Below are 16,073 nucleotides of genomic sequence, written 5' to 3' on the forward strand. Positions count from 1 at the left end.
TTCTGGAAATATCCCACCAAGGAGAGCGCTCAGGACACAGTTCATCTGCTGTTTATTTGGCTCCCAGCATTATCTAGATGAAACATGCAGTAAATAAAGAAGAAAAAACTTTCTTTTTTGGAAAAAAACACCTTCTCATCTCTGTGATTATTCCAAGCTCTTTACAACGGCTCCAGGATTTGAGGCACCCCTGTAAAACATTTCGATCAGGCTGTGCCAGCTATTTATTTATGTCACCAACAGGAACATTCGAAAGCGATTAAGGCAAAAAAAAAAAAAAAAAGACGAGAGAAAGAAAAGATATGAGAAAATGGCATTGCTGTGACCGCTGAGAGACTCAGCTTTTAACTTGTCAAGAAAGTCAAAAACTGCCACGAATGTTTACTGAAAAAACAGGGGAGCATGCAAAAAAAAAAAAAAAAAAAAAGAGAAAAAAAATTCATCTTGCACTCCGAGCTATAAAATTACAGCGGCCGGGGATGGGAGGGCTGGGGGGGCCCCTGCAGGATCCCTGCAATTACAGGCTGGTGATGGCCGTGACAACTTACATATGAAAGGTTTGACAGTGCTGTGGATGTGCTTGTGCTGCTTGAGGCCCGAGGAGGTGGCGAAGGTCTTGCCGCAGTCTGGGCAGGCGTGGGCCCGCGCGCCCACGTGCTGCGAGCGGATGTGCCGCTGGAGGTTGCTGGGGTCCGTAAACACCTGCGGGGAAAAACACAACTTCAGGAGAGGGGGGAAAGCACCAGGAGAGGAGTCTGCATGTGGAAAGTGGGGTTTTTTTTGGTGTTTTTTTTCTTTTTTTTTTAGGGTTTTTTTCAGTGCTGCTTATGGTTTGAGGAGCGCGGAGTGGACAGGGGAGAACTAGATATGAAAGAGCTCTGTTTGTGCCCTGCCAGGCTGTGGCACCTCCCTGAGTGTGTGGTGCTCATGGTTGGACAGGTCTGTGGTACCTCTTTGAGTGTTCATGGTTGGATAGGTCTGTGGTACCTCCCTGAGTGTGTGGTGCTCATGGCTGGACATGTCTGTGGCACCTCCTTGAGTGCTCATGGTTGGACAGGTCTGTGTCACCTCCTCAGGTATGGTTGGATAGGTCTGTGGCATCTCATTGAGTGCTTATGGTTGGACATACTGCCAACTCTGTGGCACCTCCCTGAGTCCTGAGTGTGTGGTGAACATGGTTTGATGGGGCTGTGGCACCTCCCTGAGTGTGTGGTGCTCATGGTTGGATAGGTCTGTGGCACTTCCTCAAATGTTCATGGTTGGACATGCCTGTGGCACCTCCTCGAGTATTCATGGTTTTACAGATCTGTGGCACCTCCTCAAGTGTTCATGGTTGGACAGGTCTATGGCACCTCCTCGAGTGTTCATGGTCCCAGGTGAATTCCCCCAATGGACACTGTGGATCCTGCACCCTTTTCCCCAAATCCCAGCACCCTCCCCCAGGTGAATCCCCCCATGGACACTGTGTCCTGCACCCCCAGGTGATTCCCCCATGGACACTGTGTCCTGCACATCCAGGTCCCATCACCCTCCCCCAGGTGAATCCCCCAGCTGACCATGTTCTCACTGTACCTTAACACAGTTTTCACATTCAAACCGTTTCCCACTGTCGTGAGACATTTGGTGACGAATCAGGTTGGATTTCCAGTTGAAAGCCTTGGGACACTGGTCACACTTGTACTCCCTCTCCTCGGTGTGGATCACCATGTGCTGCTCCAGGCTGGCAAAGAGACACAGGCTGAGCTTCAGACCACCCAGAGCAGGCACTGAGGCAGGTCTGAGACCCAGAGCGGTAACAGAGATGGTGACAGACAGCCAACTGTGGGGCCTGGGGGTTTTCCTGTTTCTGGGTGCCTCAGAGCAGGGAGGGAGCAGCTCATAAAATGCACAGAATTCACAGAATCACCAGTTTGGAGAGACCTTCAAGTTTATTGAGTCCGACCCAGCCCCAACCCCTCAGCTAAACCCTGGCACCCAGTGCCACATCCAGGCTTTGTTAAACACACCCAGGGATGGTGACTCCACCACCTCCCTGGGCAGCCATTCCTGAACTTTATCACCCTTTGCATGAAAAACTTTTTCCTAACATCCAACCTATATTTCCCTTGGTGGAACTTAAGGCTGTGTCCTCTGGTTGTGTCAGTTCCTGGAGAAAGAGCCCAACCCCACCTGAGCACAGGCACCTTTCAGGAGTTGTAAGATTGATAAAGTCACCCCTGAGTCTCCTTTTCTCCAGGCTAAACATCCCCAGCTCCCTCACAGAGCTTCTTTCCAAACCCCTCACCCGGGAGAAGGGCAGTGAAACCCAAACACCATTTGAGGTTTTTGAGATTTATTTGATTGGTTGAAAATGCCCTCTTCTGCCTTAAAATGATGCTGTGTTTTATGCTACTTAAAAATACCTGAGTCCATTCTCAAGGGGGAAAAGGAAAGTAAACCCAACCGGGACCCTAGAGATCCCTGAAGGGAAGAATGGGCACTTTTTGTGGCATCTCCCTGGAGAAAGAAAAGATTTGCTGCTGCTGAGCCTCTCATGTGTCCATTTTCATGGGCACCAGGCCCACAGCTTCCCAGAACACAGGGACTCACCGTTGGGAGGAAACATGATAAGGTGCAAACACGTTTCACTTCTAAATGTCAGACATCTTTGATTACTTCACTCAGCAATTTCACCTTCTGCCAACTGGAGAGTCTCCAGACTGGGGGATGATGGCAATCCCCAGTGGCTGCTGGCACAGGGCCATGGCAGGGGTGGCACTTGGGGCTCCAGTGCCCTCCCTGTGCCATGGGAAACCTGCTCCTCCCTGCCCAGGAATCCTGCACCTCTCAGACAATAAATCCTGCATCTCCCTGCCCAGGAATCCTGCATCTTTAATGTTGGGAATCCTGCATCTCTCAGGCGTTAAATCCTGCACCTTTCAGTCCAGGAATCCTGTTCATCTCAGGCTGGGAATCCTGCATCTTTCATGCTGGGAATCCTGCACCTCTCAGACCTTAAATCTTGTATGTCTGAGGCCAGAAATCCTGGACATCGCAGGCCAGGAATCCTGATCCTCCTTGGCTGGGAATCCTGCTCCTCTCATCCAGAAATCCTGCACAATTTGGGCCTTAAATCCTGCACCTCTCATATTAGGAATCCTGCATCTCTCAGACCTTAAATCTTGTATGTCTGAGGCCTTGACTCCTGCACATCCCAGGCCAGGAATCCTGATCATCCTGGGCTGGGAATCCTGCACATCTTGGGCCTTAAACCCTGCACCTCTCAGACATTAAATCCTGCACATCTCAGGCTGGGAATCCTGCATGTCTCAGACAGAAATCCTGCACATCTCAGACCAGGAATTCTACACATTTCAGGCCAGGAATCCTGCACATTTCAGGCTGAGAATCCTGCACTTCTCGGCCATAAATCCTGCACATCTCAGACCAGGAATTCTGCACATCTAATGCCAGCCCTGAGAAACAAGGGAAGGAAATCTGCATCCTTCCGTTCCTTTGGGGCAGGTTAACAGGAGTTGCAAACATTATTCTTACTGTGAATTCTAAACAAAAAAAAAAAAAAAACAGCTCACATGGAATCTATTCCTGCCTGACACCCTACACATGGACATTAAACCATTCCTACAGAACTTTAAAGCATGGCTGTAATTTTACAGAAACATTAAAGCTGAACACTACTGGAAAATCCTGCACAGTCTTCAGGGAAAATACTCCCTGGGCATTTCTGGCAAGTTCAGGATCCCAGGAATCATGCCAGCCTTGGTCACTCAACACCCAAAACCCTTCCCTTGGAGAACCAGCCCTAATCCCATCGATAATTCATATTCATGGGCAAGCCCCTCATAAACTGCCAACCCCCTGGTTTGAAAGCAGCAATATTCATTTTGCTCAAGAAATGGTGCTCTTAAAATGACCAGATTTTTAACACACACAAAGTAACACAAAATTTTCATATTCACATCCAAAAATACGCTCCTGTTAACTGTGATTTATGAGTTTATTTTGAGCAAATATGGACAAGCTAATACGCTGTTCAGAGGCAAGTACCTACTGGGATTAGCAAAACATTTATTTATTTAGTCAGCTGCTAAATGCTCAATTTCAGGTCCCCAGTGGCATCCTTGATTTCATCTGTGTTAACTTTGAAAAATTCTAAGACCATCCAGGCACTCTGAGCGGGTTTATTTTGTGTTTTAATGACTTTAAACTTGGCAGATTGATGGGGGAGAGACTGATGTGGACATTTCCTCCCCACCCCACCAATCCACCAGCATGTCAAAGGCTGAATGAGGATGCTGCTCCCTTTTCCCTTGTCAAAAAAAAACCAAAAAAATTTGATCTAAAAGGCAAAAACCCCAAGGCCACAGTGCCAGTTGAGGCCCCTAGAGAGCCAGAAATACACAAAGGGTACAAATAAGATACAACACACATATTTCAAAAGGTTATTTCCTAATTACATAAAAATTAGTTACTTGCTAGTTAGCATAAAAATTAATTATTCCTAGTTAACATAACTATTAGTTATTCCTAGTTAGCATAAAAATTAGAGAGTGCTGGAAGCTAAGGAAGAGAGAGTTCCTGACACAGATAGATAAAAGAATTGGATTTTTTACTAAAATCCATAATATTGAAAATATTTGAAGGAAGTTCACCTTGTCAGGTAAAAAAAAAAAAAATGAAGAAAATTGCAGCCTCTTATTTCTAATGAGAGTAGCCAATTAGTGCCATGAGATGAGGATTAAAAAACCACACTGGGCTAAGAGGGTCCCACTCAGAAATCCCAGGATCCATCCCAGATTCTTCAACTCCCAAGCTCTTTTCCATTCAGATACAGGGAATTCTCTGCAGCCCTCACCTTTCTCTGCATCTTTTAAAATAGATTTTTTCCCCCCTCGCTTCCTCACCCAGATCAAAGAGCTGAAAGTATCAATGTAATTAAGTTCAAAGTGACAAATGCAAGTTTTTAAATGTTAAACTGAAGCGAAACAGGGGCTTTAACCTCGAGGTTTTTGCTGTGCTCAGGCAGAGCCTGACAGGGGATTGCCAGTTCTCACAGTTTTATAAGAAATTTTGTGGTGCACGGGGTTTGTTCACCCAAGAAGGCAAAAGAAATGAGTATGTGAGAACTTCAGCCTCAGGTAAACACAGAAAACTCTGCTTTTATAGAATTTTATAAAAGCTTTTATCAAGGCTTAGGATGCAAATAAACACAATCTTAAAATGATTAAAAAAAACTCCTCATCTTTTAAAGCTGGCTCCTAATATTTAACTATCTGAGTCTCGCTTTGCCAATGAATTAGAGAGCTCAAAGATTGCTGTGTTAAAGCTGCATTTCATTACTACCACATTCTGCTTTAAAAAAAAAATTCAAATTTTAAGTTAAAACCTGAGTTTAAATATTTTCCCTTTTAAAGAGAACCTTAATTCTTATTTACAGTTACCGTATGATCATAATAATAAGTAAATAATTATTGCAAATTAAAAAATGAGCTGGAGTTATCCAGCTTGCAATCTTCTTCTTTTCCCTTTTCACATTGCTGTCACAAGAACATTTGGTGGACACAAAGAAAATTAAAAATTTGATTGGGATAGAGTTTTTTTAATTGTTCCTGCCAGATCAAACAGGAGCTCGTGGCCATATCACGAGTTCTTAGGGCATTGACACCTCTTTAAATCCACTCATCTCAAATGACCAAGAATTAAACTTAAAAGAAGCCTGCATGCACATGTTGACTGAACTAATATTGGTGGTTTTTTTCCTTCAGAACAAGAGAACAGATGGAAAGATCCACCCAAGGCTCTCAGAAAAGAACCCCTAAAACTTCCCACCAACAACCCTTGGGTGCTTCTACCAACGGGCAATGAAAAGCACAGGTCTGTGAAATCAAGGTGGAATAAAACACTGCCCAACAGCTACAGAGGCCCCAAAATGAGCATCCTAAACCCTGCAGGGAAAGGGGAGGTTTCTATGGAGAAAGGAAAGGTTGATCCCAAAAGAACATTCCTAAAGTTCGTGGAGGAAGGAAAGGTTTATTCCAGAAAGAACATTCTGAAATGCTATGGAGAAAAGAAAGGTTTATCCCAAAAAGAACATTTCTAAAGCCCATGGAGGAAGGAAAGGTTTATCCCAAAAAGAACATTCCTAAAGCCCATGGAGGAAGTAAAGGTTTATTCTAAAAAGAACATTCTGAAATGCAATGGAGAAAGGAAAGGTGTCTATGGGGAAAGGAAAGGTTTATCCCAAAAAGAACATTCCTAAAGCTTATGGAGGAAGGAAAAGTTGATCCCAAAAGGACCATTCTGAAGTTCTATGGAGGAAGGAAAGGTGTCTATGGGGAAATTACAGGTTTATCCCAAAAGGAACATTCCTAAAGCCTATCGAGAAAGGAAAGGTGTCTATGGGGAAAGAAAAGGTTTATCTCAAAAAGAACATTGTAAAATTCTGTGGAGGAAGGAAAGGTTTATTCCAGAAAGAAGACTGATATGCTATGAAGGAAAGGTTTCTGTGGAGGAAACAAAGGGTTATCCCAAAAAGAACATCTCTAAAGCCTATGGAGAAAGGAAAGGTTTCTATGGAAGAAGGAAAGGTTTCTACAGAGGAAGGAAAGGTTTCTATGGAAAGAGGAAAGGTTTCTATGAAGGAAGGAAAGGTTTCTATGGAAAGAGGAAAGGTTTCTATGGAGGAAGGAAAGGTTTGTATGGGGAGAAGAAAGGTTTCTATGGAGCAAGGAGAGGTTTCTATGGAGGAAGGAAAGGTTTTTATGGGGGAAGGAAAGGTTTCAATGGAAAGAGGAAAGGTTTCTTTGGAGGAAGGAAAGGTTTTTATGGAGGAAGAAAAGGTTTCTATGGGGAAAGGAAAGGTTTCTACAGAAAGAGGAAAGGTTTCTAAGGATGACGGAAAGGTTGATCCCTTCAGTCCTCCCCACCTCCCATCACCCCGCTTTGCCCAGGACACAGAGGGGAGGCCCGAGGAGGGTCTGGCTGTCAGTGGGTACCTGTATTTGTTGGGGAACATCCTCTCACAGTCCTTGCACTCGTAGACCTGTCCATCTCCCAGGCCTTCCTGCTTGATGTCGTCGCCGAGGCTCTCGTAGAGGGCCCCCACGGCCCCGCAGCCGTACTTCTTGTGGCGCCGCAGGTCCAGCTTGGACTGGAACAGCTCATCACAGTCCTCACAGCGGAACGAGGGCTCCTCTGCAACACACACAGCAGCCCATGGTCAGCCCTGCCCCGGGGAACACAACCAGGGAGCAGCAAAGCTCCCCCAGGCCAGCAAACAAACAAACAAAGAGAGAATTCGCAAGTGAGAGGGGAGAGAACCCAAGGGAGGCTGTGCCAGCAGCTGCTTTCACTTTAAGCATTAAGAGAGAGAAAAAAAAAAAAAATCAGATCACACAACCAGAGGAGATCTTGTTTTCTTTGTGTCTTGGCCTCTGCTGAGATGGAGGGACCTGCAGGGATTGGGAGACACACAAAATTCTGGGCTCGTTCGGGGTGCTGCGCTTGTCTGCAAGGAGGGGGTTTGAAATTATGGATGAGTTTTCCTCAGAAGGGGCTGCCAGGGAAAAAGGAACGAGCCAGGCTCATATAAACACAGATAGCGAGAAGAGCAAACTGCCACAGTACAAACCTGGAGGAGCTTCTTTCTAAGAAATTGTCTGTCTAATGTTCTCCTCTCAGTTTTCCACTGCAGGAGCTCAGGGCTCCATCAGCCCGAGCAGTCCCAGCCCAGAGCACCATGGAAGGAAGAGCAGGGAGCCAAAGGCTTTGTTGCAGTGCTCTTTGCTTTTTTTTTCCCCCCTTTATTTATTTTTTTTTTAAAGTTCTAATGCACATAATGAATTACTGTAGTCAAGGTCAAACAAATTAAAAAGAGGGCAGCTATTATTAAGTTTACAAGGCAGCATCCTGACCACGGTGCCAAGCCAAACAATCAGCTCAGAGCTGTAAATTTTCCAGGAGAACAAGCTCTGTGAGGGAGTCGGGATAGCTCTGGGTTTCTCCACCCTGGAACAGAAGCTTTCCAGCCCCCTGTGAGTCACTGGAGCCGCGTTTCCCTGTCCTCCCCTACCCTCTTCCTCCACGCTCTGAGGTTCTCTTTTTCTGATAGCTGCACTCCCAGAAGGAGCAGCCTTATCTCTGAGGGAGGAGTGGGAATATTCTGAGAGCTGCAGCCAAAGGTGATGCTGAGCTGGAGCTGATCCATTCCCTGCTCTGCACCCCATTCCCTGGGGTGGGATGTGGCCATGCTCACGTTCTTGGGGCAAAATCTTCAACCCCTTTGCTTCAAAGTCCCCCCCTTGCACTTGTTTACACGAAATTTTGCACAACTGCAAGAACTTAGGCTGAGCTTTAAGGCCTGGAATGGTGTTTTATATACGTCAGGGTTAATTTTGTTACGAGTGTGACAGGAGCGGAACCACAGGCAATATCACACCCTGAGACCTCCATGCTCCCACCTGGGTACTCACCTCCCATCTCCCTTTTCTCTGCTTAACCCTGAGTTTAAAACTGAGCAAAAAGGCTGAACTTTAAGGCCTGGAATGATGTTTTATATAAATCAGGTTTAATTTTGTTATGAGTGTGACAGGAGTGGAACCACAGGCAGTGTCACACCCAGAGACCTCTGTGCTCCCATCTGGGTACTCACCTCATATCTCTCTTTTCTCTGCTTAGACCTGAGTTTAAAACTGAGCAAGGCAAGGTCCCAGAGGCTGCTGCAGCAGTGATGTGGGCAGAGGAAACCCTCTGCACCCTCTGCACACCTACACGGAAAATACTGACATGGGGAAAATCAAACCCCCCTGAAAAAGAAAGTATCACCAAAACTCAGCCAGCACAGCCTGGCTGAGCCACCCTCAATATTTGATGGAATGACAGGCAAAATATCCCCTGAAATGAAAAAAATATCTCCTGTGGTAATTGGAGAAAAGCAGAATTAAATGTGGGTGGAACTTCAGGAGTGTCATTGCACCAAAAAGATTGGGGTTTGTACATTGGGTGATGTGGAGAAACACCTCTCAGTACTGGTTGATATTTTCTTGAATAATAGAACTTGATACAAAACTTTACTTACAGAATAAAGGAGCTCTGATTTTGGGGGTTTGGCAGAGGTTTGAGCATCCCTGAGAGAGCCACCCACACCCTCATGGATGGTCCCACAGGGCTGCAGTATCTCCACAGCTCACAACAGAGGGATGCAAAAAGAAATGAAGTCCAGCCAGTCAGCAAAGGGATTTTGACTAAAAAAGAAGACCTGAGGAAAGAAAATCCCCAGTTGTTCTCATTTCAGCTCATTTCAAGGGTTATACACTCTGAGATTGCTGGCAGCAGCCTCACCATGGGGTGGGTCAGGCCCTGATCTGCTCCTCAGAGAAATTCTCTCTCTGCTGCATTTTGTAGAGCAGGACCAATGTGTATCCCATGTGTTTCATGTCCCTGGGGAGGGAAACCTGGAAATCAGGACACCAATAACAGCAGAACGGAGATACTACTATTGAAATGATCCAAACTACTTTACTACCATTAAAATAATCCAAACTGCTTTTTATGAGTGAAAAGAAGTAAAAAATGTAGCATCAAACTCCACAGACGTGGAATTTCTCTAGTAAGGTGTTTCTCCACCTCAGAGCCAGCATTTCCCCTCTTTTCTCTCTTGTAAATGCAGCAGTGGCTTAACCAGGATGGAATTTTTGGAGGAGCGACTGAAATCCTCCAGGCTGGGAAGCCCCAGGTCCCTTCACCTCTTAACAAGCTCCTACCAAACTCCCAGTGTCCCTCAAGCTCCACCTGGCAAATCCCCAGACCTGAAAACACTTGGAATGGAGGAAACAGATTTTATTTTTTCTCCTTTCCTTTCTTTTGACTTCAGAGAAAACGCAACAAAATTCCCTCCACAAATCCAGGTGGGATTCTCCCGGCTCCAGTTTGAGATTTACATGATTAATTGCAGCTTATTTCACCCAAATTCTCCTGTAGGAAGCAGAAATCCTCTCTGGGTTTGGAAAAGCAGCCATGGAGGGTAATTTCCTCCATACCTGGCAGAAACTGGATAATTCCTCCCCTTCCCTGCTCTTACCAGTGACAATGACACAATTTTGTCCTTTCTGTGAGCTTACAGAGCAGGGAAAGAGGTGAAATATCTTAATTGCCTCAAGAATATTTTAGAAAAGAGATTTAGCTTCTTATTCTCCTGATCCTTTGCCATATCTCACCCAAATCACACAGAATCCAAGAGGACATCAAACACAGCAGCTTTTACACAGGTGGAAAAGATGGAGGGGAGGAAAAGCAATTCCTGTGCTTCAGAGTATCTGGGTTTGGAAAAAGAAATTTGCATTGAAAGGAGGCTTAGAGAGCTGACAAAAATATGATTAAAAGCCTTGTAGCCACGTGTTCTTCATCTTGCCACTGGTAGTAAATCCTGTTTTGATGCTCTGATGTGACCGTGTTCACAGGGGTCTGAGGATGAGGGAAGAGATGAGGATCTGACTCCATGTTTCAGAAGGCTGATTTATTATTTCATGATATATATTACATTAAAACTATACTAAAAGAATAGAAGAAAAGGTTTCATCAGAAGGCTGGCTAAGAATAGAAAGAATGATAACAAAGGTTTGTGGCTCGGCTCTGTGTCAGAGCCAGCTGACTGTGATTGGCCATTAATTACAAACAGCCACATGAGACCAATCCCAGATGCACCTGTTGCATTCCACAGCAGCAGATAACCATTGTTTACAAGTTGTTCCTGAGGCTTCTCATCTTCTCAGGAGGAAAAAGTCCCGAGGAAAGGATTTTCGCAAAAGATGTCTGTGACACTCAGGCTGAAGAGAGGAGAAGCAGGTGAGGTGGGAGAGCAGCTGAGGGTGGGGAGGCCCTGGGACAGCAGCTGTGGATGCCCCTGGATCCCTGGCAGTGCCCAAGGCCAGGCTGGAGGGGATTGGAGCAGCCTGGGACAGTGGAAGGTGTCCCTGCCATAGCATGGGGTGGGATAAATTCATCCTTCAGCTCCCAAACCATTCCATGATAACCGCTCCAAATCCATCCCCCATTCCTCTGGCATTCCCAGCAAACCCCAAACCAGACTCCTCCACAAACACCCTGCAGGGCAAGGACCTGAGCCTGGCTTAGGAGCAGCCCATGCCCTGCAAAACTGAAACCTAAACCAGCTCAGGGCTGAGCTGAGAGCCGGTGCTGATTTTGTGTCTGCATCTCACACCCATTTTGTAGGCTCCAGGTTCATTCAGCTGTTCCTTTTTTTTTTCCCCTGCCTGTAAGTACCAAAAAATAAAAAGGTCACCCTTCAAAGCACGTTCTCATTAAAGTTTCCCCCTTTTTTTGAAACAAAAATACTGCCCTTCACAAAGGGAGCTGTGTGACAGGGAGAAGGGGCTGCAAAGAAAAGAGCAGCCCCAGTCACACCGAAATTGCTGCCTGTTCTCAGTGTCGTGTTTGTCAAACCTATGGTTGTATGTGCCTATCTGAAGTTCCATCAGCAACACTCAGGACAAAGCAGGAATGTAACAGAAAAATAAATCAGTGCCTAATAGCTTTCAGAGAAACCAAGGGGAACACAATTATGTGGCATCTACATGCTAATCTACCAGACTCGAATCTCAAAGGAGTTCAAGTGCCCTACTCAAAATTCCTGCAGTGATAAGGGGTCTGCTGTGTTTGGCTGGGGTTGGGAGGAAAGATTTTTATGATAATTATCTTTGTGTGGAACAATTTTGCATTTTCTCTCTCCTGTTAATTCCAAAGTGAGCTGGGGGTGCGAGGCAGCAGGGAGATAGCCCTGCTGAAAAGTAAAAAGTATTAAGGAGTCAAATATTTAATGTTGGCCTGGCATAATTTGACAGCAATTATGCAGCAAAAGCACTAGACACCGTTAGCAGGAAGATCCAGATAAATGTTCCATAATGACAGAGATGGAAAACAAGGAGCACTTTTTTGCTTGTTCACATAAAAGCCTGCTAGAAACTGAAATGCAGAACAGCGGTGAGTTTTCATTCAGATTTCTCCTTGACATCAAAAAAAAAAAAAAAAAAAGGTGCAGAAATTATTCATCTGTGTGTGTTAGTCTTGAGAAAATCATTAGCTTTTTTGAGGGGGAGAGCTGTGAAAAAATAGTTCCAAACTTGATATGAGTGAGGCAGCAAATATCACACTTCAGCCTCAGCCCTTCAGCAAATGAACTTCCAGAAGCACAAATCCTCAAACCATCCCATTTTCCTGGAATATTGGAAACTGATTGTGCTGGATTTTACTGTAAATTTGCATGAGAAATTATACTTATGTATGGTAAAAAATAGATAAAAATTGTGGGGTGCACTGAGAGAACTCCAATTTCATAAATTAATTTTATAGAGCAATATTTCCAGAGCAATATTTAAAAACTAGTTTAAAAACATTAGTTTTTAAATGAAAATTTACCAGGATTTTTAGAAATTATTTATAGAGTACTTATAGAAATAAATCATGGAATAATGATGTTGGGCACATCCTTCCCAGTTTCCCTCAGAGGTCACCTCCTTGCACAGTGTTTGTAGTGTCAGAGCCTTGGATGAATGTGGGGAAAAGCATCCTAAGAGAGGAAAACCAGTGCTGGGAGCACTCTTAGATTTCCAGAACACTCCACGTGTGTGCCCTGCTACCTGCTCACAGCTGCTGCAGAGAAAGATGAGGTGTCTTTATTCCAGCAATGACAATTTTAGTGATGACTCTTCCATCCCCTGCCTGGACCCCTCTTTTCCAGATTCCCCAAATCTCTGCAGGCTGGAGCTTACCAAGAGGGATGTTTTCCATCCTGGGGATGGTTTGGCCATTTTTATTTTTTATACACCCAAAAGCACCTGGGGATGGAAAAGGCACCTCTGATCATACCCAAACCCATGAAGAGAAGGAATTGAGGCTGATAAATGGGAAAAGCAACTCTGATCACCCCCAAACCCACAAAGAGAAGGGAATAACGCTCATAAATGGAAAAGGCACCTCTGATCATATCCAAACCCACAAAGAGAAGGGAATGAGGCTGATAAACAGAAAAGGCACCTCTGATCACACCCAAACCCATGAAGAGAAGGAATTGAGGCTGATAAATGGAAAAGGCACCTCTGATCATATCCAAACCCATAAAGAAAAGGGAATGAGGCTGATAAATGGAAAAGGCACCTCTGATCACACCCAAACCCACAAAGAGAAGGAACTGAGGCTGATAAACAGAAAAGGCACCTCTGATCATACCCAAACCCATAAAGAGAAAGAACTGAGGTTGATAAAAACTCGGTGTTGTGGACTGAGCCTCTCTCACCAGGAAAAGAGCGAAAATGAGCACAAAATGCATCCAGAGGCAGAAGGGGCAGGTCCTGGCTGGGGTTTTGTCAGGTTTTGTCCCAGCCCTGGCGTTTCTGAGGGTGCAGAGAGGAGCAGGAGCTCCTGGGGAGCCTTACCTTCCATGCTGGGTGCCATGTTCCCCAGGGAATAACCTCCTTCCTTCAGGCACACCAGGAGCTCTTCCCCCGGCTCAATCTCTTTAATAACTTTATAATAGACCTGGGAATCACAAACACAACACACAGGGTAAATATGCAAAGCCTTGTGGTTTATGTGTTAATCAATAATTCAAATTACTTTGGTTAATAGGGGAGGCTGTCCCTGGATTTGGGATAATTGCTGCTCAGAGCTTGTTTTCCTGCCTTTATTTGACTCTCTTTGGGCGTCAGAGTTTCAAAGGGTTTGGGCAATATAAAAATATTTTGGGCAACAAAATATCTCTCAAATTACAACCAATTATGTCTCCCTCAAATTACAACAAAACTTCCCATTTTTCTCCTGTCCTCCTTTCATGTTTGAGACTTTGCTCTCTGAGCCAGAATTGGCCTCATGGTTAGAGCTGAATTGTCAAATCTCCACAGAATGATTTTGTTGATTATTCTCCCCATTAGCCTAGATCTGATTCCTTAATATGAACCACTCCAGGTGAGCAGTTTGCCCACATTCTGAGATAAATAAAATAAGATAAAATAAAATAAAATAAAATAAAATAAAATAAAATAAAATAAAATAAAATAAAATAAAATAAAATAAAATAAAGCAGCCTAGACTTGACCCCTAAACACAGACATGGAGCACTCCAGGTCAGCAGTTTGCCCACATTCTGAGCTCTTGTCTGATCACAGACCCTGAACATTCCACCATGTCCTGAGCACAGCTGTGTTCACGTCCTGGACCTTTGTCACTTCCCCTGCACCTGCTCCAGGAGCTCTTTTCTCTTTTGTCCCGAGCAGATTCAGTGTCCTCCAGATGTTTCCCAAATTTTTTGAGTACGCTGGACCCTGTCCTAACACAGTACCCTGAGAATTCACCTGGTAATTGTTATTAACTCCCAGGTTTTTTTTTTTTAGCACTGTGTTTAACAGCATCCAAGAAATTATTTTTCGGGGTAAAAACCACATGTCCCAGAGCTCCAGGGACAGGGGAAACCCTCCCAGAGCGGCAGGGACACGGAACACCTCTCTCAGAGCTGCCGGGACAGGAGACACCGCTCCCAGAGCTGTAGGGACAGGAGAAACCCATCCCAGAGACACAAGGACAGAGTACATCCCTTCCGGAATTTCGGGGACGCAGGACATCGCTCCCAGAGTTTCAGGGACACGGGACATCCTTCCCAGAGCGACAGGGACTGGGAACATCCCTCCGAGAGCTGTAGGGACAGGGGACATCCCTCCCAGAATTTTAGGGACATGGGACGTCGCTCCCAGAATTTCAGACAGGGGACACCGCTCCCAGAGCTACAGAGAAAGTGGACATCCCTCCCAGAGCTGTAGGGACACGGGACATCGCTCCCAGAAATTCAGGGACAGGGGACATCGCTCCCAGAGCTGCAGCACAGGGGACATCCCTCCATGAATTTCAGGGACAAGGGACATCATCGCTCCCAGAATTTCAGGGACAGGGGACATCGCTCCCAGAGCCACCACGCGGTGCGGCGAGGACCGTGGGGCGCGGTTGCCGCTCAGAACTCTCCTCTCCGCACCGCGGTCAGGAAACACCCGACCGATCCGCCCGCGTTCCACCGAGCACCGGGACGGGCTGCGGGCCGCGATCCGCCCTGGTCCCCGCAGCGCTTCCCGGTCCCGGCTCCGCAGGAGCGCCCGCAGTTCCACGAACGGAGCCGTTCCCCATCCCGTGGGATAATTAGGATCCCCATCCCTCGGGATAATTACGATCCCCATCCCGCGGGATAATTACGATCCCCATCCCGCGGGATAATTAACTCGCTCCGCCGCCCCCGTCGCTGCCCGGCGCCTCCCGGTCCCGCTCCGGCGGGGAAGGGCGAGGGCTCTCGGCGGCCGTACCGGGGCTCTCAGCTCTCCTCGGGACACACCGGGGAAAAGTTGCCGGTGCGACCGGGAGCGGAATGGGGCCAGGACCAGGGCTGAGATGGGGACTGGGATCGGGATGAGGATTGGGATGGAGGTGGGGATTGGGATTGGGATGGCGATTGGGATTGGAATGGGGATCGGGATGAGGATTGGGATTGGAATGGGGATCGGGATGGGGATTGGGATCGGGATTGGAATGGAGATGGGGATCGGGATGGGCATCGGGATTGGGATGGGGATGGGCATCGGGATTGGAATGGGGATCGGGATGGGCATCGGGATGCAGATGGGGATCGGGATGGGGATTGGGGATCGGGATTGGGGATCGGGATCGGGATAGGGAGATAGGGATAGGGATTGGGATCGGGATGGGGATCGGGGCCCGGAGCGCGGCCCCTGCCCGCCCCAGCAGGTGGCAGACGCCGCCCGCCGCCGGCCCCGCCGCCGCCGCGGGATCCCCGCCGGTGCCTCGGGGCCGGTGCCGGGCAGCGCGCACGGAGCGGGCCGGGCCGGGCCGGGCCGGGCTCCCCTGACCTGCTCGCTCCTGTCCCGCGGCCGCTGCGCTCCTCCGGTGCCGGCGGCCGGGCCGATCCGGGGCAGGGCAGGGAAGGGAAGAGGAGGGAACGGGAGGGGAGGGAAGGGAAGAAGGGAAGAAGGGCAGCGGGGCCGTGCCCGTGCAGCTGCTCCAAG

At 47.0% G+C, this 16,073-nt stretch overlaps 1 protein-coding gene across 1 annotated transcript in view; it reads right to left on the reverse strand.

The window, feature by feature from the left end:
- The window catches only part of PRDM16 (PR/SET domain 16), a 289,994-nt gene that overhangs the window by 27,736 nt on the left and 246,185 nt on the right, over positions 1–16,073 (reverse strand). Inside the window, exons 4-7 of the mRNA XM_058039157.1 lie at positions 13,449–13,551; positions 6,996–7,194; positions 1,573–1,720; positions 549–720 (exon numbers count right to left, since the gene is read on the reverse strand). Of these exons, the coding sequence (XP_057895140.1) occupies positions 549–720; positions 1,573–1,720; positions 6,996–7,194; positions 13,449–13,551 (622 nt within the window). The remainder of the gene's footprint in view (positions 1–548; positions 721–1,572; positions 1,721–6,995; positions 7,195–13,448; positions 13,552–16,073) is intronic.

This window comes from Melospiza georgiana, chromosome 22 (genome assembly GCF_028018845.1).
Source record: "Melospiza georgiana isolate bMelGeo1 chromosome 22, bMelGeo1.pri, whole genome shotgun sequence".
NCBI lineage: Eukaryota > Metazoa > Chordata > Aves > Passeriformes > Passerellidae > Melospiza > Melospiza georgiana.